The sequence below is a fragment of the Numenius arquata genome, chromosome 11 (assembly GCF_964106895.1).
Source record: "Numenius arquata chromosome 11, bNumArq3.hap1.1, whole genome shotgun sequence".
NCBI classification, from domain to species: Eukaryota; Metazoa; Chordata; class Aves; order Charadriiformes; family Scolopacidae; genus Numenius; species Numenius arquata.
The window spans coordinates 10,735,137-10,759,939 of record NC_133586.1 but is presented as its reverse complement, the minus strand read 5'-3'; the positions used below and the strand labels follow the sequence as shown (position 1 = coordinate 10,759,939).

General features: G+C 40.6%; 1 protein-coding gene across 3 annotated transcripts in view; it reads left to right on the top strand.

Annotated features, from left to right (window-relative positions):
* SH3GL3 (SH3 domain containing GRB2 like 3, endophilin A3) overlaps positions 1-24,803 on the top strand; it is a 60,471-nt gene that overhangs the window by 28,951 nt on the left and 6,717 nt on the right. For 2 of the 3 annotated variants that reach the window (XM_074155722.1, XM_074155724.1), the window contains exons 2-8: positions 14,449-14,517; positions 15,782-15,854; positions 16,859-17,002; positions 18,624-18,757; positions 20,168-20,326; positions 23,165-23,268; positions 24,528-24,655. In XM_074155722.1, coding sequence (XP_074011823.1) covers positions 14,449-14,517; positions 15,782-15,854; positions 16,859-17,002; positions 18,624-18,757; positions 20,168-20,326; positions 23,165-23,268; positions 24,528-24,655 — 811 coding nt within the window. Of the gene's footprint in view, positions 1-9,249; positions 9,293-14,446; positions 14,518-15,781; positions 15,855-16,858; positions 17,003-18,623; positions 18,758-20,167; positions 20,327-23,164; positions 23,269-24,527; positions 24,656-24,803 lie in introns of those variants that run through there. The other variant, XM_074155723.1, reaches the window with a different exon arrangement.

Here is a 24,803-nt window from a genome sequence, read left to right as displayed (position 1 = left end):
TCCAGGAAGGCAAACAGTGTTTATACTTCAGCCTTGCCCTGAGAGCTTCAGCAAGCTTTTAATTGTCACCAGGGCTCTGGGACCCAGCTAGTAGTGGCTGCCTAGGGAATACACTGAATTGCTACATTCCTTCTTGCTGGGGACGTGCTTCCTTCCTGTGCCTCTTTTCCGGTATCAGAAGATGATGGGTGCAGCTACGGGCCACCTCTCGCTAAAGACTCTGAAACTGGGATCCTCAGGCTGAAAGGAGAAGTTGCAGCAAACCTCTACTGAAAGTAGAGTAGAGACTTCTGACAGATTCACGAATAAAATACATAAATTTAAAGTGCTAAGGTTTTAAATAGGATTTCAAATGAAATTATTATGAAGCGTTAAATGTGCTGTCCTTTCAAAAGTAATAATTTCTGCCATGGTTTCCTTTAAAACTTTATTTTTGCAAACTCTGGCTCTAGTGATACAGGTGGGAGAAGTGCCAATTTGGGCTAATTTTACTAGCACAAAGGCCTGGGATTTGACAGGTAAGAAAAGGAGCGGGAGGGGACTTCAGTAATTTCTCCTGGAAGAAATTACCGAATCCATTGCAGAAAAAGAATGCTTTGGAAAATGGGACTTCTGTTTATAATTTAAAATTGTTACGTGTGCCTTTTGTGTAGGTAGGATTGCCATTGCTTTACAAATAATCATACAACGTTTCTTTTCAAAAGTGTGTCTGTTCATTTACCCTGGCAGAGCGCTTCCAAGCCAGGAGCCATCGATCTGAGCTTTGTTGTGCAAGTCTGCCTCTACTCTAGAGTATTCAACTTTTTGTGTAATTTTAAAACACATAGCTTATTCTTGTGGAAGAGTATTTGCTGATTGTCAGAATTCTTAATGCCACGTGAAATGTATTAGGCCACGGCACTATGGGTCTTTATATGTACGTTGTAGTTTGGCTCCAGACGTGCACAGGTAACTCTGTATTCAAGCAATAATTTAAATATTGGTAATTCCTAAAGTGTTTCCTATGTAATAATTGTAGATGTAGATTATGGGTGTCCTAAACTGTATGGAGGCCCTAAGGCATACTGATGGTTCTACACTGTGGATGCACAGATTGCTTAAGAGATAACCCACTGCCTATCCAGCCATTATTTGTGGGTGTAGGTAAGAGAAGCCTTTGCTCTGCTATGCTAGAAGAAACACAAGGACAAAATATTGCTTGAAAAGAAGGCATTAAGCAATAATAAAGTCGTAGTAGTTAGTTTAGCTGCTGTGTGCTGTTTATGACTAGAATCTGAAATTAAACAGAGCTTGTGTTTTGGCAGCGTTTAGTCCTTGTGCTTCTCTGATGAGTCTCTGGGGCTACACTCTTAAGAAGTATTTACATGCCTAGAGATTTCAATACGCACTTGGTGGGGTTTTCAAAAGCATCCAGGTCCCTAATACCTCTTGGGTTTCTTGAGGGGATATGGGGTCGGGGGGGGAGTATTGTATGCACACGTGTGCATATAAAAGCTGTTGATCAATTCTATTCTTTTGAAGCAAAAGCATATTCAATTTAATAGGAATTAGTATTCCATCACTGTCTGCTGAGCCACTGAGTTATTTCACAAATAACTGTTTTGCTTATATCTTCCTTTCCTATCATTTTTTGTTGTACTCTTGTTTTCCTCATTTGCTTGTATTTGTGAGGCAAAGGGAAACTTGTTAATCCTTGTACCTTCTGACTTCCATGTAAAAGGGTATCCTGTGACATATGTCAGCATGTTTAATGGCATGATGTTGTTATGTGTGATATTTGTTGCTAAGACATCAATTTTGCAAATTCCAGCTTCGCGTGGTTTTGCTGCTCAGCTCTGAGAGATTTAACGGTGACTGAACTAGGGAATATTTTGTGTAACGTTGCCTTTATGTTTCTGCTATTTGTCCATTAATTTCTCAATCAGGGGAAGAGATCAAGTCTTTTCTATTTAATTGTGTAATCACTATTTAGCATTTTGGTTACTGATGTGTTTTGAAATGTTGCCTCCCTATAACTGTATGTGATGTGATTTGTGATCCTTATGGAGGCTCTCAACTTGTTAATAATACTTCTGTGGAAAGCTGAATCAGGACTGCAGCTGGATGTTGTAGTACCCTGTTGTTTTCTTTAAATTTAGTTTCAGCAGAATTTATTTGATTAGTCCAAGGTCTATCATTTAAAAAAGCTTTAAAAAAGTGAATCCTGTAATTGCAGAGTCAGTTAAACTTATGTTATTGCAAAATGAGTGATCGCATGTTCCTTGCTCTGAGTACAATTTCAGGTAGCTTTGATATAATGTTTTCTGAAGTTTGGTTTTGAGACAAAGGTGTTTGGCTGGACACTATGGAGTTTATTGGGTTCCTAATTGGGGTCAGAACTGTCTCATATAGTCTTAAGCAAATTGTTCAACTTTCTGCTAACCAAATGATTGCATATTTGGACCAAATGCAGATTTTTATATGTATTTTCCCTTTTATAAGGTTGCAATTGTTTAGGAGCTAGAACGATCCATGATTGCATAGATCATCAGGAAACCAACAAAATTTTGCAGATTTTAAGTGGTATCACTCAAAATTTGAAAATTTGAAACATTTAGTCCTATCAGTGGGAACATGGAAAACAGGTGTAAACACTTTCTGTTTCACTTTTCTAACAGTCTGCAATTAAAATACCTTTCTTGCACAGATTGTACATGCATTTTATTAATTTTACTGTCTGACAAAATCTGAAATTGCATTCTTATAATAAAGTTTAGTGATTGTGCAGTAATTGATAACTCGCAATTTCTATGCCGTAAACGTAACTGTCACTTTCTTTGCCTGTTCAGAATATTTTATGTAAGACATCGTTCTTCAGAGCAAGATCAGGGGCTCGCGGCATTCTAATTTCAGGGTTAACACTTGTTACTGTGTGGCCAAGGACAAGTCAGTTTAGCCCAAATTCAGCCAAATGTTTAGGCTTCCAGTTCCGCCCCCCCCCAAATTCCTGGTGTGTTAGGAGCTTGGATGTGTGGTTCAATCTGTACCAGTTTGTTCCTCGTTCTTCCTGCAGCATCAGAAGCTCTAGCAGTGGCTAATGAGTAGCTCTTGCTTGAGAGCAGGAGGTCTGGAATCCAGACCTGCGAACAAGCAGTATCGGCAGCACAAGTAGCAGGGGCTTTCTTTTAATGAGACACTCCAGACCTTTGGAGTGTCACAGAAAGAGTCAAACTGTCCATTGCTTAGTGAAGATAAAATATTCCGAAATATGTTAAGAACTTCAGAAGAGCATGCTTTCTTAGAGAAGAGACAGCGGCCTTCTCAGTGTGCAGACTTCTTTATAAGCCCAGATTACAAAGTCTTTATTTACACATACTTTGGCTGGATTTTGTTAATAAGGTTAATTTAAAAGGCTGCCTGTGTACTGACTGGATCGGCTGGGTACAGGATTTTGAGTGTTGACCAAGTAACAGCAAGTGCCTGGCATTCCTGACCCTGCTCAGAATTCCCTTTCTGGCACAGAGTTCTTGCATGTAGTTTTCTGCAGGACAACTTGAAAGAGTATCAGAGCTATAATGTAATGTCTGATGTTTCCATTACTAAATTAATAAAAACCATAACCAAACCCTAAATTTTGGTAAAAAATTACATGTGAGAAATATATTGGAAAGAGCATAGGAATCATATGGGGTAAGTTCTGAATATTGTTGTCAATGAAAGGAGGTTATTTTTTTTTTCTACAGATACAGCAAATAACAAATTGAGTAATAAATAATATTTCATTAGATGTTATTGTTGACTTTCATAAAATGTAGGACGATGACTGGCATATTGTCCAGTTTTTACAGATGAATTAATTGTTTAATGCCAGACACTTCATCTTACCTTATCAATTGTAGATCTTTTCTTAGAGCATGAGGCATTACTACATCATTTGCTGTTTACTAGAGGGCTATGAGCTTCTAAAGCACGTAGACAGAATCTACAGGTCTGTCAAGACCTTTGGTATACTTGTGTCTGTTCCCTTAAAAATATCTGCACGCCAGAGTTATATCAGCAGAATGGCAAGGATGCTAGGAACTTATAGAAATGGTCAAACACCCACATCATGTATATTGTACAGCAGATCATTGACAAAGCTAATGAGTGCTTTACCTAAAGTGGCATGCCCTTTGGTCTTGAAAAATTTCTGTTGTGATAATACTCCCAAGTGGCAGAATCTTTTGTTTAGACTACGAAAAATCATATAGGTTGGTCAACTAATCACGCTTTTTTTTTTGCTTCCATTTTTTTTGATTGTGTAAGTCCTTTCTGAAGAAAAGAAGGCACTCATTAACCAGTAACCTTGTTTATATCGTGTTCCATGCCTTTTCCTTTTTCTTTCACTGAATTTCACTGAATTTTTTAGAGTTGGAAGGGACCATAAAGATCATCTAGTCCAACTCCCCTGCCAAAGCAGGTTTTTTTCTTTTTTTTTTTTTCTTGGATGCGGTTTCCCAAGCCAAGGCTGTTAAATTGATTAAATGCATTTTGACATGTACCTAGGTGTCTTCAGTGGTCCTTATTCATACAAATTGATTTAAGTTAGGGGAGATCGCACCAAGTGGTACAGAAGAACTGTATGTAAAAGAATTTAAATAAGTGGAAATTCTTGTCTGAATAATTTTGAGTCTCTTAACACCATTAGTCTGAAAGCAGAACCTCTGGTTGATCAGTTGGTGAGATTTTTTTGCTGGAAGATGTCTTGGATTGTCTCTGTGAGGTGTATCTAGATTGCCTGCTGAAACTCCGACATCAGCGGGGAGTTCTGTCATCACTCAGGTGTTCCTGTATGTACCAGTGCTTGTAAGGGCTCTCTTGATCCCAGAATACATGGCTTGCACAATTTGAGTTTCCTTTCTAAATAAAACTAAGCTGCCACTTCTGAACCTTGGCCAGAACTGTGCTGTTGCAGCTCAACAGCTGTGGCTGTTCATTGATTCACTGTGGTAGATGCAGACCTTACATTCCATGATGTGAATGGGTATTTTTTTCCTTTATGAGCGTATGGGGAGTTTTGATGGAGTGTGTCCGTTCTTGTTGATACCAGCAGGCATGGAGTTGACTCTAGTGGTCTCAGCTGGATGCCTGGCCAGACTTCTCTATGCTTTGGGTCATCCTCAGTTCTGAAAGATCTGCTCCGTGTTAGAAGAGAGGCTTAATAATAACGCTTTACATAGATCTGCACGCGACCCATTAATGGTGAAATGCTTGAAGCTGAGTTAATGTTACACCAGCAGCTCCCAGAACATCACCGTGCAGGAAGAATGCGTATGGGAACACGCTCAGATTCCTACCTCCCAGGCAAGCCACATTGCAAACATATTTCTCTTCTATTCCTATTTATCTGGCGTATCCTTTTATAACTCAGTTCATCTGTCTTCCTAAAAATAATCTACTGTGATCATGTTGCTCCTGTTTGTCTAAGAAGTTACAAGTAATGAAATAAAGGGTTCATAAATATTAGTGGGATAAGAATGTTCGTGACTATAAACACTCTGGCAGTACTTTTGCGCGCTTCTTAAACTTTGTGTGATTCGGAGATCTCTTTGTAGAAGTAGCATGTTTTGCTTCTTGGGAAACAGGCTCTTGAGATTCCTGGTGTCCTTTAGATGGCCTGGGGTTTATTTTGTTATACAAATGGAATTTGCTACTTAAATATGTGCTCTGAAAATGAAATGGGGCTGGTTTTATTTTTCATGTTTATAAGTTGTATGAAATTTGTAAAATTAGAAAATACTTATCAGATATTTTATTGATACTTATCTTAGTGTGACCTTAAATGCAACACATTTCTATATTTTTTTTTTTTTAAATTATTCATATTTTTTAAGAAAACACAACCCTTTTTGGTATTTTGATTTTGTTGGCTGCTGGGGCAAGATTTGCTGTTGGGTCCATCAGAAATCCCTAGAGGAAGTTTAGATGCAGGTCATACTCTTTCTTTGCTCAAGGTAGTGTGAGCATAGTCATGAGCTGTCTTTGAAGTACAGGCACATCCTACAGTTCATACTTCATATTTCTACTTTAAATATCTGGGAATAGAGATCTTTGGTGAAGCACTAAGATGTGAATTCATATGGCTGTGGTGTGGTGATGTGGTGTTCTGGAGTTCCGGTTCGGCTGTTTGGTGGGTAATGAATTACAAGAGACATCCAGTGGTATGCAACACTACTTTGTCTCCCTGCATTTATATAAAAATGTACTCTGCCATAGGTATTGCCAGAATGCTGTTTTAATTTTTGTATCTGCAATATGGTTATAATTTTAATCAGTGTCAATGTATCATATAAATTAAAAAAATGATATTACATTTTATAATTATGCATAAACTGTTAGCAAAAGAGAGAGCTTCACTTTCTTAAATACCCTTGTACAAGTGTTGTTGAATTCAGAGACATTTTATACCTCTTGTAGCCATGAGAGCAATAACAAGTATTTGATTTTTAGGGCACAGCTTCTTGCACTCCATAATTTTGATCAAATAGCAGTAGGACCCAATTCAGCTGCTTGATTAATTTTTTTCAAAAAAACCCGCAGTTCTCTCTTTTGCTGTCAGAAATCTTTTTTTAGTGTTTCCCCAAGTGCTTTGGAGAAATCCATGCTATTGCTAGCTGAAAGTTTAGTACAAGAAAGAGTTATAAAATATTCCATGTAAAGGTGATGACGCTTTGAGCTTGATACTGCGGGGTGCTGAGCGCTCCAGTCTTGATCCAGCAAAGCACTTAAGCACCTCCTGAAGTACGAACTCAAATGGTTTGCTGGAGGTAAGCCACAGCGTTCCATATTTGCAAGACTGAAACATATGCACTTTGTAGTAGACCCCTTATTTATTTTGGGGGGCAGAATAAAATGTTTTTTCTTTCAAGTGCATCAGAGCAAGGATATTTTTGTTTTCTTTGAAAACATAACGTACCGAGGCAACCAAAGAGTTCTTGCCATCATTTAGTGCTTAACCTCTGAAATAGGAGGTTTGGATTTTCTCCAATGCATTAGGATACTGTGAGCTGTGTCAATATGGCTAAAAGAACAGCTTCGAGTTCTGGTACACTTTTACAATTGGACTTTTTCCTTCATTGTTTGTATTTTTTTTAAGGAGCCAGAGAAAAATCTCTTTTTAGGTATATATTACCATTTTCATTTGCAGATGATTTGCCACTTCTAGTGGCCCTGTCATCCTTGTCTCTGCATGGCCATGTCTTGGGACATTCTTGGTGCAGGAGGAGAGATCTGAAGAGGCTGACATTCTTATACCTGGTTAGTTCCAGTGTCCCCTGCAGTTCCAGGGGCCCAAGAGCTGTGTTTCCTTTCTTTAGATCTGTGTTTGAATACGTGCATCTTAGTTCAGTCTCAGTGTGGGGCACTTCTTTTCCGTCTGAGCACTCAGACCTTCAGTAGATCTCTAGAAGTCAGTCACAGGGGCATGTACAAGCTGCCCGTTCATTTTGGGTACTCACCTGGTCAGTAGAGAAGAAAATTTTTATTTTTTTAAAGAATATGTTTCTGTCACAGTGGCAAACTTTGTGAAGGTGACTCTCTGCCAGTGTGTACTCCTGCATGTTATTAAAGATGTGCTAGGATGCAAAACATTAAGGTATGTTGTAGGTTCAAATTCTTGGTAGTCTGCACTGTATGAACTCGTAATAACCTTTTTGAGTGTGGGGAATTAGCAATCTATATGAAATACAGCAATCAGGAAAGGGGAAAAACAGGTAATATACATGGCATTGTAGTAGAATTTAGAAGCACAAAACGGAATTACAGATATTTGAAGCTAAACTACTTTTAATCTAGAAGACAGGCTGGCATCTTGTTTCTCTAATGTGGTGGAGCATTCTGGAAAAGGACAAACCAGAAACTCTCTCTCCCCAGGAGGTTGAACGCTGCGAAGGAATTCTGCTGTAGCCACAAGACATCTTGCCAACCACCTTACTCTGCCCATTGTTTATGACAGGCTTTAATAAGATTCTTCAGAAAGCTATAAGTATTGTCACATCACATTAAATCCTCTATGCATAATAATTTAACACCAAACAGAACAATTACATGGCTGCAGGGCAATAACTGGAACTTTTAATGATTTATGAAGAGAAGCGTAACTATTATGCATTAACATTACTGGAATGTAGTATTTTGTACTAAATACTGTATTTAAAGATCTGTCTTAATGTATTTTTGCAGTTTGGCCTAGTTATAAATTTCTGTGGGAAATTTAGTCATATCGTTATATTATTTCCTGGCTTTCTATGTGTTAACTTTGGGATGAATCTATTAGTTTCCCCAGTTGATTGCTTGCTTCCTTTTTAGAGAGAGGGATTTATTTTCATAGCTTTGGCTTTTTTGTTAAAAGATTTTTCCTAAAATCTGGGTTTTGCCTCATGGGTTTGACAGTGTGCATATTTATGACAAATGTAGGATTTTTCCATCCTGTTAAAGTTTCAGCAGCTAATTTCAGCAGATACTACTCCAGAACAAAATAAATGCTGTTACTTGGTGAAGAGTCATTAATAGCTTTTAAGTCTTTAATAGAATATGATACGTTTCATTTAGTCATTAAATAGTATTTGGTGATTTCTTGGCCGGTTAGGTACAAGAGAGTTTTGCTGGCCAGTTAAGGACTTCTTCAGCTCCACTTGTTTCAACAGTAGCTGAATAACAACAAAACACTATGATGGTTCAATCCCAGTTAATGACTGTTGCAAAAGAAAGACAAAACAGGGGGAACGGAGCATAAGAGCATATGTGAAAGTATTGGCTGGCAAGAATCCCACTGACTTGTATTATAAAATACCCAGTGGATATATATAAAAAAATAGGGTAATTGTTTTGAGAGTTTTATCAGCTCTCTGTTGATGTGGGATATTTTTGGCAGTTTCTCATGTTCAGTAACCTTCCTTAGTGAAATATGAAAAAGTATTGTAATTTAGTGGATATGATGTACAAAACATTAGTAAAAGCATTTTTCTGAAGCTCATTTTTGTAATCCATATGAGAATGGAGAAATGTACTATTTCTGTGCAATAAGAAAGATAAATCTTAAGATACTTAAAAGTACTGAAAAATTACATGAAAGCTTGAGGCTTTTTTTAGTTTAGAGTTTTGGTGAGCCATAGATTTTAGTTTAAACTGTAGACAGTTCATGTGCTGTGTGCATGCTTCATTACAACAGAACAAATCAAAAGAAAATTATCACAAAGAAATTAGAGTAACAAAGAAGTGGTGTGGAACAAAATGTCAATATTAGGTTTAAGGAAAAAAAATATTTTCGCAGAGAATTTCTTGGATTATAAATTCCTTAGCAGATAAATATTTATCTTTTAAGACTCCAATTTGCATTTTGAACAGTAGCTGGATATACAGAACTTAAACAAAATTCACAATACCTGGAGGGGTCTTCTTCAAAACCTGTTTGGTTTTTTTTTCAGGCTTGTCTTCCCAGAAGATTCCACGTAAGCCCACCAGAGACTTTTAGATTGTCTGTAGTACAACATCATATTTAATTTTTCAATATTGAAAAGAACAGTAGGGTCTAGGAAGAATTTACGAGCAAGGAGTGTTTGTGTACAAACCGCAGTATTTCTTCAGGCAGAAAGGTCTTCTATTGTATAGAGCATACAAGTTTTACAATAAAAGGTAGCTTGCTATCGTATATAACGAGAGATGAGAGCTAATAACGCGATGGCTGATTTGAAAGTGATTTCATGTTTGTATTTAGTTTTTGGGTTTTTTCCCCCTGCTAACAATGATACGTCAAGTGTGATGGAGGGAGTTGCACAGACACCTGAGAGGAAGAAATCTTTCTAATTTCACAGCTGTTCTCTAGGTCTAAATTTTGATCCAGAGGAAACCTAATTAGCTCTGCCAGAAATATGACTAGAGAATGGCTTTAGCTTCTGACCTGGCAGTGTAATAATAAGATAGTGGTGGCCCCCATGGTGGGAACTGTATTTTTTCAGAGCCCCAAATTCTGGCTTTGGCCTTGTCTGGTGAGAAGGTGCTGAATCCATGGCACCCAGCTTCCAAATTTGGAGATGAAGGATTCTTCCTGTACAAGTAATTCCAAGCTCTCTCGGAGTACGCACTTTATGTGACAGTAGTGGTTTTGCTTTTGATTAGCTTATTCATAAAAACTGATAGGTGTTGCCACATAGTTACAGAGCCCCACAGCTGGCCATGCTTCTATCAAAGCATTTTTGCAGCTTGATATAATGCATGTAAATGATGCTCAGCAAATAGAGAACTAAAACTCAGCAGCTGTCTCTTTTGTACATCCATTTTCAATAATTAGTTGAGTATCCTGTGACTTTTTAATTTGGAGAGTGGGATGCTAGTTTTCAACTCCTAAATTCAGTATGACCAGAACAAAAACTCTTGTGTTCCGAAATGTGAGAAACAGTAAAGCCGATCCTGATTATACCAATGTGAAATAAGCTGTAGTGGTGTAAAATTCAGTGATAACTATTAGAACTTTGTAGCAGTTTTTACTGTCAGGAGCACTGACAGCTGATAGACTTTAAGGAATCATTCTTTACTGTATCTCTCCGAGCACTAGAGGTAGTCTCCTTTTCAAAGGAAATTGGAGCTCAGAGTAAACGTAACTGAAAAAGTGTCTCCTTGGGCTAGAAGTTGCAGTGTCATTAATCTTTGTGTAGAAACAGGAAAGTGCGTGAACAAACTTTTTCTTCCGCTCAGTGCTTTTGCTCCTGGATTTAGGTATGTTAGGTTGTTTTGAGTGTCTGTATGAAACCAGGTCAGCACCTCCCGTGGCTGGCTCTGTGCAGTTGCATTCACAGGTTGCTGTAAATGCAGAGTTAAAACTGGGAGCCAGGTAGGTTCCAGAAGGGCCCTCCAGAGAGCATCTGCTCCAGCCTCCCGCTTAAAGCAGGTCCTGTTAGAGCAGGTTGCTCAGGGCCTTGGCCAGGCAAAGCTTGAATGTCTTCAATATGAGAGCTCCACAACGTCTCTGGACAACCTGTTCCAGTGTTTGACCAACTTCTTGGTGTCTGGGTTATTGTTGGGGTTTTTTTGGTTTGTTTTTTTTTTTTTTCCCCTCCTTTTTAACACATCTGAATTTCTTGTTTTCTGGCTTGTCACTGCTCTTTCTTGTCCTTCCACAAAATGCAGGCTCCATCTTTTCATACGCTCCCACTAGGTGGATACCCACTTAACCTCTTCTAAAGATTGAACAGACTCAGCTCTGTTTGTACGCCCTGTGCTCCAATCCCTTGCTCATATCAGTGGCCAGACTCACCCAGGATGTCAGTGCCTTGTACTGGGGAGCCCAAACTGGACACAGTACTGCGGATCTGGTCTTAGAAGTGCTAAATAGAGGGAAATTATCACTTCCCTGGGTCTGCTGTCTATGGTGTTGCTAATAAAGCCCAGTATGGGGTTGGCTTTCTTCCCCTCAAGGGCACACTTCTGACTTACGTCCAACTTGTTTTCCACCACTATCACAGGTGTTTTTCTGCGGAGCTGTTTCGTAGCCAGTTGGCCTCCAGCCTGTGCTGTTGCACGGGGATATTCCACTGCGGATGCAGGACCCTGCATTTATGTTCGAGCTTCACGGGGATCCTGTCAGCCCATTTTTTCCAGCCTGTCAAGGCCCTTATGAGGAGCAGCCCCACCATCCAGTGTATCAACTGCTGTTCCCAAGCTGCTGTCTTCCAGACTCTCTGGGAGTGTACTCTATCCCATGACCCAGGCTGTTAAGTTACTCCATTATTCTCTGCAAATTGTAGATGCAGAATCTCTCTATCTCACTCTCTGAAAGCTGGTGCGTAGATGTCTCAGTTGGTCTCTGACCTTCAGGATCTAACTTGGGTGCTTCCCTTACTCCCTGTTGCTTCAGCAAGTCCAGTGATCCCCTTGCAAGGAGCGACCCAGTGTTACTGCAAATAGTTTCTCCCTCTGTGAATGGCATCACATTTTATCCATTCAAAACACGGTGAAGAGTTTTGCAGCCTTGCAGAAGAGAAGCCAAGGCTGAAGACGGGTGGCAGCCTGTGAGCAGATGTGCACAGAGGGGGAGCAGGCTGGAGCCCGGCGCCCGTCTCTTGGCACCGGCGGCGCGGCCTCACCAGCCAAGTGCGAGCGCCGGGGTCAGCGGCTGCGATCCTGGGAAAACCAGCAACAGCCCAGCGAGCCTGAGGTTCAGCCTGTTATTTGAGGGAGGTGTATACGACCAGGTATGGCCGTCACTAAGCCATGGAGAGCTAAGGGATGCCAGTGGATAAATCGTGTATGCCCCAAGGCATTTGCTAGAAACATATCAACTTCCAGTGTATCTGACAAGAAACTGCATTTTTCAAACTTTGTCAGCCTTTCAATGAGCCAGTGGAGGGTTTTTATCTCTGGCATTACTGGTGGTGTGTGAACTTCCTACTCATCTGCTTGTGCTTCTTGTTATAACATTCAGATCTAGTCCCTCTAAGTGTGGGACATCTCGTTATTTTAGTCATTTGGTGCAGTAATTTATTATTAATTACGCTTTCACAGTCGAGCAATCATGTTACTTCATTGCATTTATCCTTCGCCAACATGTAAATGGATTATTTGTAATGAGACAGCTACGGGTTGCTACTGAATGTGGATTTTGCAACTTCAGCCTGAGAAGGATAATTCCCCCTCTGCGCTCAGCCTTTGGAAAGGGATCACCACGAGAGGTTTCAGGAAACCACAGATCTGTTTATTGCCTGCTGGAGAAAGAAAACATGTGCGAGGCTGTGGAAAATGGCATTGATTATTTTAGGAATTAACATTGCACAGAAAGGAAACAGAAACTGCCAGCGTAAAAAAACGCTGCACGGTTTCTGCTTTTCATGCAGCCTTTTCATGCCCCGTTCTCCATCAGTGTTGAAGGGCTCCAGGGATGTCCCTGCAGAGAGCTGGGCAGTGTCCCCCTCCGTGCGTGGCCTCGGGTTGCTTCTCTGCTGTGGTGTCTTACAGCAGCAAGGTGACGACCCACGGGAACTCACTGGTACTCGGGCTGCTCCATCTCGGTTTTACCTGCTTTTGTGCTTGTTCTGCCAGTGCTCTGGAAGAGAAATGACCTTGACGAGTTTGTGGGCTTCTTGACATATTTAAGCAGGTTGTGAGTCCTCCTGTAAAGCCAATGGAAACAGTTAGCAGTAGGGCTCTGCCTGAGCTCACCTTTCCCCTTACGCAGGTCCGTTCTGGCTGCGTGGTGGCAGCGATGCTGATGCAGGGTCGGTGGCCGCTGAGCTCCCAGCTCAGCTTGATCAGCCGATGGCTGGTTTTTGGCCGGGCAGCACGGTCCCTCCACACCTGTGTGACGCCGGCTGCCACCCAGGAGAGGGACCATTGCACTGCATGGAGCCCAGACCTGTTTTCAGATTATGCCAGTATCCAGGGCCCTTTCCATTCAGGGAGGTGAATTCTCTTCTAGAAGGTGCTGAGGACAAACAAAACACCTTACTGGGGGCAGGTTTGGGGGACGGCAGCAGTCAGTGAGCTAGCCCCGTTTTTTACATTATACTGTTACAGAGTCAGTGATGAAAGTCAATTAAAACAGAGAAACGCGTAGTAGTTGTGTAGGAGTTACCCTAGGAATTAATGTTTAGTATTCGTTGAATATGTGTTAAACCACTTCTGTGGTAGTGAAGCGATGCTTTCAAAGGCTGTTTGGCAGTGGGTGAGGACCTGGCTTGCTTTTCATGCTGCTGCAGTGCAGGTACCACGTGCTGCCAGAGGCAGAGAGCCGAGTTCTGCTCCAGTGCTTGTTCCGAGCCCTGGCTTACTCAGCGAGAACCAAACTCGGGTCTGACAGCCTGGAGTTTTTACACAAAAGTTGGATTACGTTTCAGCCATCTTAAGAAGGTTTACTGAAACCCTCTAGATAAAACCGGTGCTTTCAGGTTTTGAAGAATGCATTGCATTTTTTTTTTTATCTTTTTTTCAGCTTCATGAAGGTGCTTCGTCACACAGGTGGGTCACAATGTGGCATTTCTCACAAATCTGTTCCTTCCACAGAACTGCCCGCAGCTCCCAACAGCAGGAGTGGGAGTTGTATCCCTGTCCCTAATGGCACGCACGGCCAGACCGTACTCGGAACCATAGAGCTGGAGAGACATTCTTGAAAGGGTTTCTCTGGATTTACCTGCAGTCAGACTCTGGTCCCTGTGCCCGGCCTGAAGTCTGCAGCGTAGGTCATGCCGTTAGGGTACAAACTGTTTAAGCGTGAGATATAATTTTTTGTATGCCTGTTGTAAATTCATATCAGGTATCTTTGTCTCTCTCGAAATGAGTGCTTCGCTTCCAAGACTAATGCTACTTTTCTCTTGCACAGGTGCCTCAAATGGTTGCAGCATATTTTCTAATCTGGAGTGAATTCCTGTGACTCTCAGAGATATTTATTCTGTAATTAAATAATCATGCTTTTTTTTTTTTGTTAAATTTGTCTTTTTACAGTTGTTCAGTGAAAAAATAAGTGGAGCAGAAGGAACAAAGTTAGATGAAGAATTTCAAGAGATGGAAAGGGTACGGAATCCTTTTCAATATTGAGCTACTGTAGAATCAAAAAATGCTTCATGTTTCAAGTGATAGAATGGTATGGTAGATTTGTCTGGGGGGAAAATCCCACTGTGTGCTTCCAAACAGAAATATATAAGGATAAGTGCAAATTTATCCATGAGCCTTGTCAGCTCAGCCAAGGGAGAAGAGGCATCAACAAGGGCTGTCTGAGCAGAGGAAGCTGGTTCCACTGACACCTCTCGAGAGCGGAGAGAAGCTCCTTCAAGAATGGGGCAGAGCATCAGGAGGGGCCTTTTGCCTCTGTCTGGGAGGGAGATAGAGAAGTCTTCAGTGAGTCTCTAAATATCACAACGCCTGCCTGTCTGATATTATTCATAATAACAATCCAACTACTAGGGTCAGTTTTTCTCTTGATACAGAATTATGTTTCTTACTTTAAAGTTTACATGAACTGTTGTGGAAATTGAGATGTTTGCCATCCACCTACTAGTTGTGTTGCAAATTAAATAATGTTACTGCCAGTTGCTGTTTCAGCTTGCATGTGGTGTGGTTTGTTTTTCTTTTTTTTTTTTTTTTATTGCCCTTTTCTTCCTGTGTGTTTTTTAATGTTCATAGTAGACCTAGGTCACAGCTTTTATTATTGGCGGATTGAGGAAAAAAGTCTTGCGTGAGTTGTTTTTTTTCCAACATGCTCTTTTGAATTTATGATCTAAACAGGTTTCTAGGTTTCGGTTTCTTTGGCTACAGAATAATTATTTCCTTTCTCTGCGTTATAAGGGGAAAAATAATGTGCACGCCCTAAGGGAGGAAAAGGGAAACAAACCAGAAATGTGATTTTTATAGTATTTTAGAAGCTATTAAATGGGAAGACAGTACAAACTACTGCTTTAAATGGCCATGACCCCAAGATTGTGAGGGATATGTTCAGGCTTTTTCACCTGTGGAGAAAAGCAGTCTTAGTAACAACTCCTGGGCTGGCAGGAAAGTTGTAGTCTAGAATGTGTCAGCAGCAGTCAAGAGTGATGGGCTGGAAAGGTGAGCCCACATTTTGATATAAACCTTCTCTCCTTCCCAGTGCTACCTGCCAATTAATGTTTTTGGTAAAATCCTGTCATAATTATGACAAGGCTGTTTATTTCAAGCTACAATATTTGCTTTATTTTAAATAAAATTTCATGGTGGGCTAGAATAGTATATTATGTCTAATAAAATGATAAACTTTCTAGTAATTGGTTTGCTTTTTGCCAATTGCGTTACTTTTCTTTTTCAGAAAATTGATGTTACTAATAAAGCTGTAGCGGAGCTTCTGTCCAAATCGACAGAGTATCTTCAGCCAAATCCAGGTAGGACAGGAACAACGGCTGTTGGGTTTTGCTGAACGTTGAATGTTGCTTTGAGAAACAAGAAAGGAGACACGTTTACATTTGCAGTCAGTCAAAGTTTATCTGTTATAACCTTGATTCACTGTCCAAATCAGCTGTTGGAAGAACCTTCAGTTTTTGAGAACTGGTTGACTGAATTCCTGTTTAGTTGGCTATACCAGTGACTTCAGAGATAGCCATCTCTTGTGGGTACCTTATGAGATGCACGTCCCTGAAGAAGTTTAATGGGTTATGCCTATATAAGGATGGTAGGAGTCAGTCCTTTACCATGGCCCAGCCGGCATGTTCAAGATGAAGCTAGTCACCATGGTCCACATCCCCCAGGAGCGCCCTACCCTGGGCACTGTGTTGAAGAAGCAGTTGAGTGGTAATCGTAAACAGTAGATTGGAAAAACTCTCCAAGAATAAATGCATGTTTTTGTCATGATATGTACAAGATAACAGTAAATCAATTTGTATGTACCGGGCCATTCTGCAGCATAAATTTCTACTGTCATGATTACTAGAATGAAAAAAAAAAAAAAAAAGGTGTTCTGCAAAGTTGTCACAAGCAAGAGCGGGGGAGAGAGAAAGAGCATGAAACTGGCTTTGGCTGTGCTTGTATCTATTCTGTGTTTGCTTTCTGCAGTACTTCTAATCAAGGAGTTCACGAGCAGGAATATTCAAAGGAATATGAGTATTGATGAATATCCACAGAAGCTGATGACCGCTCCCACTATACCTCTGCCTGGAGAAATGATGCTTATTCAGTTATGCATAAAAAACCAGTTTCATATGACCCATATTGTTGAATGGATGCTTATTTCAACTTTGGCTGTGAAGTACTGAAAAGAAAAATCTAGGAATCTACAGACTGGCTTAATGACTTGCTTTGTGACATTGCTTGTTAAATGATTTATTGCTTTAAATATATTATTTTTAAAAGTGTTTTTATAACTTCCATTCTTTTTTTTTGTCCTTCTTAGCATACAGAGCCAAGCTGGGAATGCTGAACACTATGTCAAAGATCAGAGGACAAGTTAAAACTACAGGCTATCCCCAGACAGAGGGACTCCTGGGAGACTGCATGATACGGTATGGCAGAGAGCTTGGCGATGATTCTATGTTTGGTGAGTTTATGTTTGGTGAGTTTGTGTATCTCCTCTGTGAAAATTTCAGCATAAAATTCTTTGCAGAATATTACTCGATGACATAACCCGTGTAAATAGCTACTGCAGGTAAGAGGGAAAGTTAAGGATGGTGATCAGGGGTCATTGATATAATTAACAAAACACAATGCTTCTGCATATTGTCCACCTCTGTTGCAGGTGGCTTTGATAACACTATTACTGATGCTGTCTGATGATTCAAATTATTACCAAAACCATTTTAGTTTATAAGTTGCCAAACCTAAATAATTTAGGGTGATTCTTAGAGGCACTGTATTTCTTTCAACCTTTAAATAAAATTGGTTACCCTGTATTTGAGAAGTAAACTAAGGGAAAAATTTCTCATAGGAAAAAAAAAAAACAAAACAGTAACTTCAGGTAATTTTTAAATTTTTTTTTTTAAATAAAATAATGATCTGGTATTTCTGTCTTTGGAGTACTACATCTTAAATATACATTTTCTTGTTTTCATGAAAATGAACTCTAGCTTGGCCATGCTACAATTCTTTGGTAAATCAAATCTTACCTATTTCCTCTCAAGATACTCTGATCCTTCACAGCCAGAATCTCGGTAGAGGCCTTGCTTGCTGGGCACGCATAGTGTGTGGGCTTGACTGGAATGAATCTGAAGTATTGTCACGGAGAGCTACTCAGTGGGTGCTTTTTGATATGGCTGGGATTAAGGAAAAAACAAGAAGAAATACATGAGAAAAGAAGAATCCTGGTTTGGGAAAGGAGAGGGTGGTAGGGGCTGGGACTGCGTGCAGAAGCCAGTACAGAACTGGCTGGCTTTGCTCTGTACCGTTGTTAATATCTGCAATTTTATACACAGTGGTTGACTTGAAATAGTAACAGCTGTGTAGGCGTAGGGACCTCGCACTGAAGTCCAAGTTGGTGCTGCGCAGGGAAAGATGCTGCTGATAGCCAAAGACTCGTTTATTCTCCTCACCAAGAGTGAAGTGGGACAACTCATCTGTGAGCTGGATGTATTTGTGTTTTTGCAAAAGCAAACGGGATATTAAATAAAACTAGAAAAGGGGAAAGAACATTTCAAATGCTGTTCTGCCTGGTGATACTTACATGCTTAATAAAGTATACAGCTATGTTAAGTAGGTGGTTTTAAAGAAGCAGCAACAGTTTGACCAAAAGGGGGTTTGGAAGAAATACATGCTGTATGTGAAGAAGCCGTAAAACATAATTCTGTGATGAAAAAGTTACTGACTTTTTGTGTATTTTACTAATATCACTAAAGATGTACAAATTAATCAGCTTGGTTTGCAGCTCTCAAAGTGGAGAAGGTGTATAACCTATGCAAATGCAGTAGGGAAAATAGCATATCTTTTTTTTTTTCCCTGGTGCCCTTTAGGAAAAGAAAGCATCCTTTGGAACAAAAACTTTCCAGTTCTAGTTTTCTGTAGGGGACAACCCAGTGCATAGCTTGCGTTACATTTGTTTTTGTTTTTTTTTATTCTTTGAGGGCCTGCAGCAGATAGAAAGGTATCTATTTGAAATAGCTGTTTTGTAAGACACACATTCTGGTTATACATGTATTGAGATATAAGTAGCCTGTTCTTTACCATAGGCCTCGCACTACTGGATGCTGGTGAGAGCATGAAGCAAATGGCAGAGGTGAAGGACTCACTTGATATTAACGTCAAACAAAATTTTATTGATCCTCTACAGTTATTGCAGGACAAAGATTTAAAAGAGATTGGGGTAAGTGTTCCAGGATAAAGCTTCACTTATCAATAGTCAGAGTCAATCAAACTCTAGTTCCCTGCAATATTTTTCTTGGAAGAATTAAGGTAAATAAATTTCACGGCCTTCAAGTTTGTCTTTCTAGTAAAACAGTGATGAAATCCTCTTTAGATCAATGCCTGGCTATTTCTCACTTGTCTAACTTACTCAATTTGCTGTATTGCTTGTACATTTAGTACAAGAAAGATAGTGAAGAAAATTATATTCTTTATTTTTCTGCTCTTTTAACTGTCACTTCAATTAATTTTTGTGAGTATATGAGTGGGCTGTGACTTACTGTGACTGATTATGCCAGCTCGCCATCTCTGTCAGCTTGAAGCTGTTTGTAATGGAGGATGCATATAACTGTTGAAAAAGGCCATCCAGGGCAATCACAGAATCATCTGAAAAGTGCCATAAAATGTTGAAGTGCCATATGCCACTATAGGAAAGATATAGGAAGCCGAGGAACACATTTTTAACCTTTAGAGTTAAGTTTTTCAGTGCTTTTGTTTACAACGTGACAATTCAAAGAAAACCAAGCAGTCTCTGTCTCAGTCTGTTGATTCCAACAGGCTTGGGTAATAAGCAAGTTAAAATCCTGATGAAATGCAGAAATGAAAGTTATTTTATTTGTTTACACATAAATGGATGTGGAAAGCATGGCAAAAAGATAGTAATAATATCTTGATGTCTGTAGCTGTCTCCTATGATACATAACTATTTTCAGTTGTAGTTCTTCTGAACTGATAAAAAGAAATTTGTTTGACATTAGCTTGAATGAGCATTTTGTACTGTCGCTTTGAGTCTGTTCTGTAAGTCTGTCAGTCCCATGATTTTTGGCAACAGAAAAGCTTGTGTAGTTATATCAGATAGAAGTGTCAAGTTGATACCTAACAAAGAGAGCAAGAATACAAGGTTTGTTGGAGCACTGCTTATGGGATGAGAGGAGAAAATAACCCTTTAACTTTTAGCTGTCGTATTGCAAATAATTCAAGAGGTAAAATTCAATTAAATGTAGATTATGGGGACACAGACATACTTAAATTGGATCCTGCTTCTCATTTAGACAATTGGAGGTGTTCCACATTTATTGAAGTCCATGAGTTGGATGCTGAAGTTCAGCAAATCAAGATTGCCAGTTCCCCAAGTGTTAGCAAATGGCCATTTATTTAGAGTCTATACAGTTTAAAATTTAATTCGTGTACATAGTCTTAGACTTAACTGATGCTCCCTTAGATCAAAGGGGTGGAGTGGATAATCTCTGAGCCTTATATTTCTTCGATTCTGCATATATTTGCATCCATAACTGAAATTTCCTTAAATCACAATGTATTTGTTTGGGCATGTCCTGTTTGGACCTTCTAATACATGTTCTGTCTTATTCAGCATCACTTGAAGAAACTAGAAGGACGCCGTTTGGATTATGATTATAAAAAGAAGCGTCTTGGAAAGATACCAGATGAAGAAGTTAAACAAGCAGTAGAAAAATTTGAAGAGTCAAAGGAACTGGCTGAAAGAAGCATGTTCAATTTCTTAGAAAATGATGTAAGTCTGTCCTTCCTTTTTTGTTTGGTGCAGTACATCCAGGAGGGCAATGTGTGTGGGACTGGATAAAGCCTGTCCCATCCTTCGCAGGAGGTAAGGCCTGACAGCAGAAAGTGTGCCTCTTCCCTCTTTTAACCTCCTGGCAGAGAGGAACACAACGCACAGCAGTAAATGGGAGAACTCAAGAATTCAGGAATTACTTCTGGAGATACAGTGGCTCAGACAAGATTGTCACAGAGGTCTTAAGTAGTTTTACAGTCTGTGAGCAATGGACTACCTGAGAGTAGAGCACAGTTTGATCAGTGGGAGGGAGAAGGTTGGGAGATTAACGTAGTCACAGACCTGCTTCTGAAACCATCAGCAAGGGTATGTACCTGCGCTTTCGGAATTGTAGCTCACTAATAGCCAAAACTTTGCTGCTGGTTTGAAATATCTGAATGATTTTTACCTCTGAAAATCGTTATTATTACTATTTGGCTCTGAAAATTACTCCATAGAGTGAGTTTGTGGCTTGTGCTCAGGTACCTGGGCTTTGGGTCTAAATCCATCATGAAATTATGCCTAAATAAGGAGCAGCTGCGGTCATTCGGGATAGTCCCCTCCTCTGTCCGCACGCAGAGGAATAGCAGGATGTGCTTTCTCCCATGTAATCATGGAACTGTAGGAAAAGAGCTTGGACCTATTTGGGCCTATTCCAAAGCTTTCTCCTGTAGATGCGGCATCACAGAAAACACACTTAGAAAGTAAGAAGTGTGCTGTCTTCTGTGAGTAAACTGCAACATGGGGGGGCTGTTAAGTGGGAATATTTAACTGCAAGCAACTTCTCCTTCTCTGCACACCCGTGTAATGGCAAGTTATAAACTAGCCTGTAGCTCCTAAACTGCTTGTGGATGGGACACATTTGTTACAGCAGTCTGTAAGTCAGTAAGCCTCTTGCTGTTTTACCAGTGCAAGTTATATGAGGGCAGCAAAATACGTAGCATCCTCTATCAGCAGTTTCAGCACACTGCTCCGCTGTGGGCTCTACCAATGGCATGGTTGCAGTGTATGTGTTTTATCGTTCTGCCTTGCATAAGCAGCTGAGAAATGTTTTAGATAGTGTTTATCATTAGTCAAAGCACCAACCTGAGGATAAAACAGTGCATAGATTAAAATGGTTTAGCTGAGCCATTAGAGAACTGATGACATGTACTTTCTAGTATAAGTAATTCTGCCTTTGGGAGGGGGTGAACTGGATGGCCCTTCGAGGGTTTTTCCATACGCACTTTCTGTTGTTTCTGTTTAAAGAAGACTCTGTGCTCTTTCCCTTCCATTTTCTGTGCTGACCCAGTCTGTGTCCTCAAACTTCTCATTACAGCCTTGTTGTCTAACCCCACACCGTCTCACTGGGTTTGCAGAGATATTAACTGCAATTGCTTCCTTTCCAGTTCCCCAAATGTCTCCCTTTCCTGGTCTCTTTGCCCTGCAGTCTCTGTTCTCTGGGCTCTGGTTCCCAGCCACCTTGCTAGGTGCCTTTCCCAGACTCAGTCCTGATCCACATCTCTTTCTCAGGTTTTTGCACATCCAGTTCCAGACCTCCCACATAGACACTGTTGCGTGCACTTCTTATCAGATCCATCTTCCTGCCTTTCCCACTCAGCCGGTCCCAGGCTCCTCTTACTGAGTGGCTTTTATTCCCTCAAGTCCTCTGGCTCTTTCCCAGTCTCTCTCTTTCTCTTCTCCTAATCCACAATTCCATATCCCTCTGGCTCTTAGTCGTCTTGTTTGGAAAGTCCCTGTCTATCCATTTTCTCTGACCACCCCATCCAAACCCCAGGCACTTTGTGTGTTGTCCTCAGCTGGTTTACATTACTCTCTTCTGACTGTGATGGAGTTGTATCAGCTGTTGGTTTGGTTCTGTGCATTTCAGTCCTGTATGCTGTGTGACAATGTTTGGCTCTCTCAGAGTCCCGGCAGAATTTCTAATAATCTTTTTAACCGAGTAAAAGCAGACAACGTATAGCACAAAATTGCCATGGGTCCATAAAACATTCGCAGAAAGTTTACTCAGATGTCTTCTTGTGATCCAATGTCTGAAGACATCATGATGGAATGGAAACATGTCAGACTTCTTGGGGTCTGTCTTCTTAATGTTGTCTAAAGGAAGAGGACAAATAAATATCTGTTAATGCTCTATCCCCGTTACAGCTTGAACTTTTCAGTTTGTATTAGGGGAATGAGATTATTCGTTACCTCATGAATAAAAATATTTTGATTTTTCTTTCTCCTTCACATTCTCCCTTTCCTCAGCATTCATATTTTTGAATGATTGGCCGATACTTTTAAAATCCAAGTAGATAAATCATGTCTCATGTATTGGTTTATAAATGCTGCCATCTAGTGAGGTAAGTCCAGATCATTTCTGAACTGTAGTTTGTAAACATTGCTAATAAACACTAATGGGTCTGACTCATAAGAGCTGTCACAGTGTAATTTCTTCCAACGTTGCTGATCAGAAAAGCCTCTCTTTCACCTGCTAAGGGGTCACGTCCTCGTAACTGTATCAGGCTTGGGTGTTGACAGACAGCTGGCTTGGAAGTTGAAAGTAGAAGGGATTTGCACATTGTGAAAGGAAATGACTCAAGGACGCAGCCCTGAGTTAGTGAACTAGAAGTTACACCTCAGTTTTGTTCGGTTTCCAACTGGCAATTTCTTTGATAGAATCACATATGCTCTTTTTCAATAGCCCCCACAAGGTATCGTGGTCTTTTGAGATACCAGGTCTGTTTTGAATGATCTGTTTATCCTTCAGCTGAATGCACTGCAGGCTTCTTACAACTGTTTTCCTCTCTGTTTCAGGTAGAACAAGTTAGCCAGTTGGCTGTGTTTGTAGAAGCAGCACTAGATTACCATAAACAATCCACAGACATTTTGGAGGATCTGCAGAGCAAGCTGCAAAACCGGTAAGACTGAACCCATCAGAAAATCTTGAACCTCTTTTGCAGCTGAGGTTCATGAACGTGAAAACTCACTGAAGCAACAGATCTTGTTGATGCACAACAGATCTCACAGATGCACACTTGCTGTGCTCTGTGCCTTACAGGGCTTCATTGCTTTAAACCCTTGCCACCTGGCAACTTTTTGCTGGTGCTGTGAGCCTTTAATGTAATGCAGGATCTGCCCAGAAAGCTCTGAGCGTGTGCGGCATCTCTCACTCACATCTGTGGAGGTTAATCCAGACAGCCTCCATTTGTTTGTAGGTTTATTTAAACTTGCATACTTTGAGTTGTGTTTTGGAGGCTTTTGTTGAGAGGTGTTGGCCTATTTTTATTGAGATTAAGGGGTATAACAAAATTCTGGAGCAGAGTAAAGAAATATCCAGCTGGGTAGGAGCTCAGCTGTGGTATAATGTACTTATGAAAGGCCCAAATACTTTGTGTCCTCCTAACAGAAATAAAAAATGCTGCTGTCATCAATTTGTTATATGACACTCGGAGAACCAGCAGAGGACAGGAGACCTAGATGACTTGAGTGTCGCCGTAGCGCAGGCTAACGTCACAGTTGTGGAGTCGAGATAGTTGTTTGGGGCTTTGCTGAGATGAGGGTGGACGTGGTGGCTGTGAGTATTGGTACAGGGGTAGTCGTGTCTGTAGACACCCTGCACCGTCCCAGCTGGAGGGGCTGCTGAGACAAGGAGGTCTCAGCTGGGCCACATGCACACGCAGGGAGAGGTAGTGAGACAGTTGTGCGGACCGAATGATTGTTTCCCATTTTCTCAAATAAAAAGGCAATGTGTGAGATGCAGCCCCTGGGCCTCTGTCCTGGCTGGGTTTCTGTATGTGTCATTTGCAGTTGAGCTTTCCAGGGAGCTCGTTCCTGGAACTTCTGCTGAACTCGGTGGCAGCTGTGGATGCTCAGCACTTCTCAAACTCAGGCTGTTAAGCTTTATGCCTCTGTCAGCAGGACCAAAGCATTAAATAATATAGGGACTTGCTGCAATTCAAGTACAGCATGAGAATTGAGCAGCTTTTAGTGAAGAAACCCGCACTCTGCTTCTCCCCCTCCCCCCCCCCCCCCCCCCCCCCCCAAAAAAGCCTAAAACCAAAGCCAACAGAAGAGTTTCCCCCACCCTTTCAAACACCAAAGCGCTAAACCTGAGTGGAAGCTCCATAAGTATTTCTTCCTTCAAGTAAATCTCTTGCCACTCTTCTCTGTGTTCCAGAATAAACATAGCATCTAGTCGGCCTAAACGTGAATTTAAGCCAAAGCCTGTAATAACTACAACTCTGGAAATCGGTGATAATCAGCAGCACAATGGGATCGCCTATAGTTCTTCCATAAAATCATCAGGTAAGTCTGTGGCTGCAGAATTAAGATGTCAATAGATGTTCTGCCAGATTGTTGCTTGAGATATTGCTTGTACCATGAGAACGATGGGTCCATGAGGCATCAGTGTCCATGAACCCGACTCCAGTTTGTTTTCCAGATTTGGAAATGG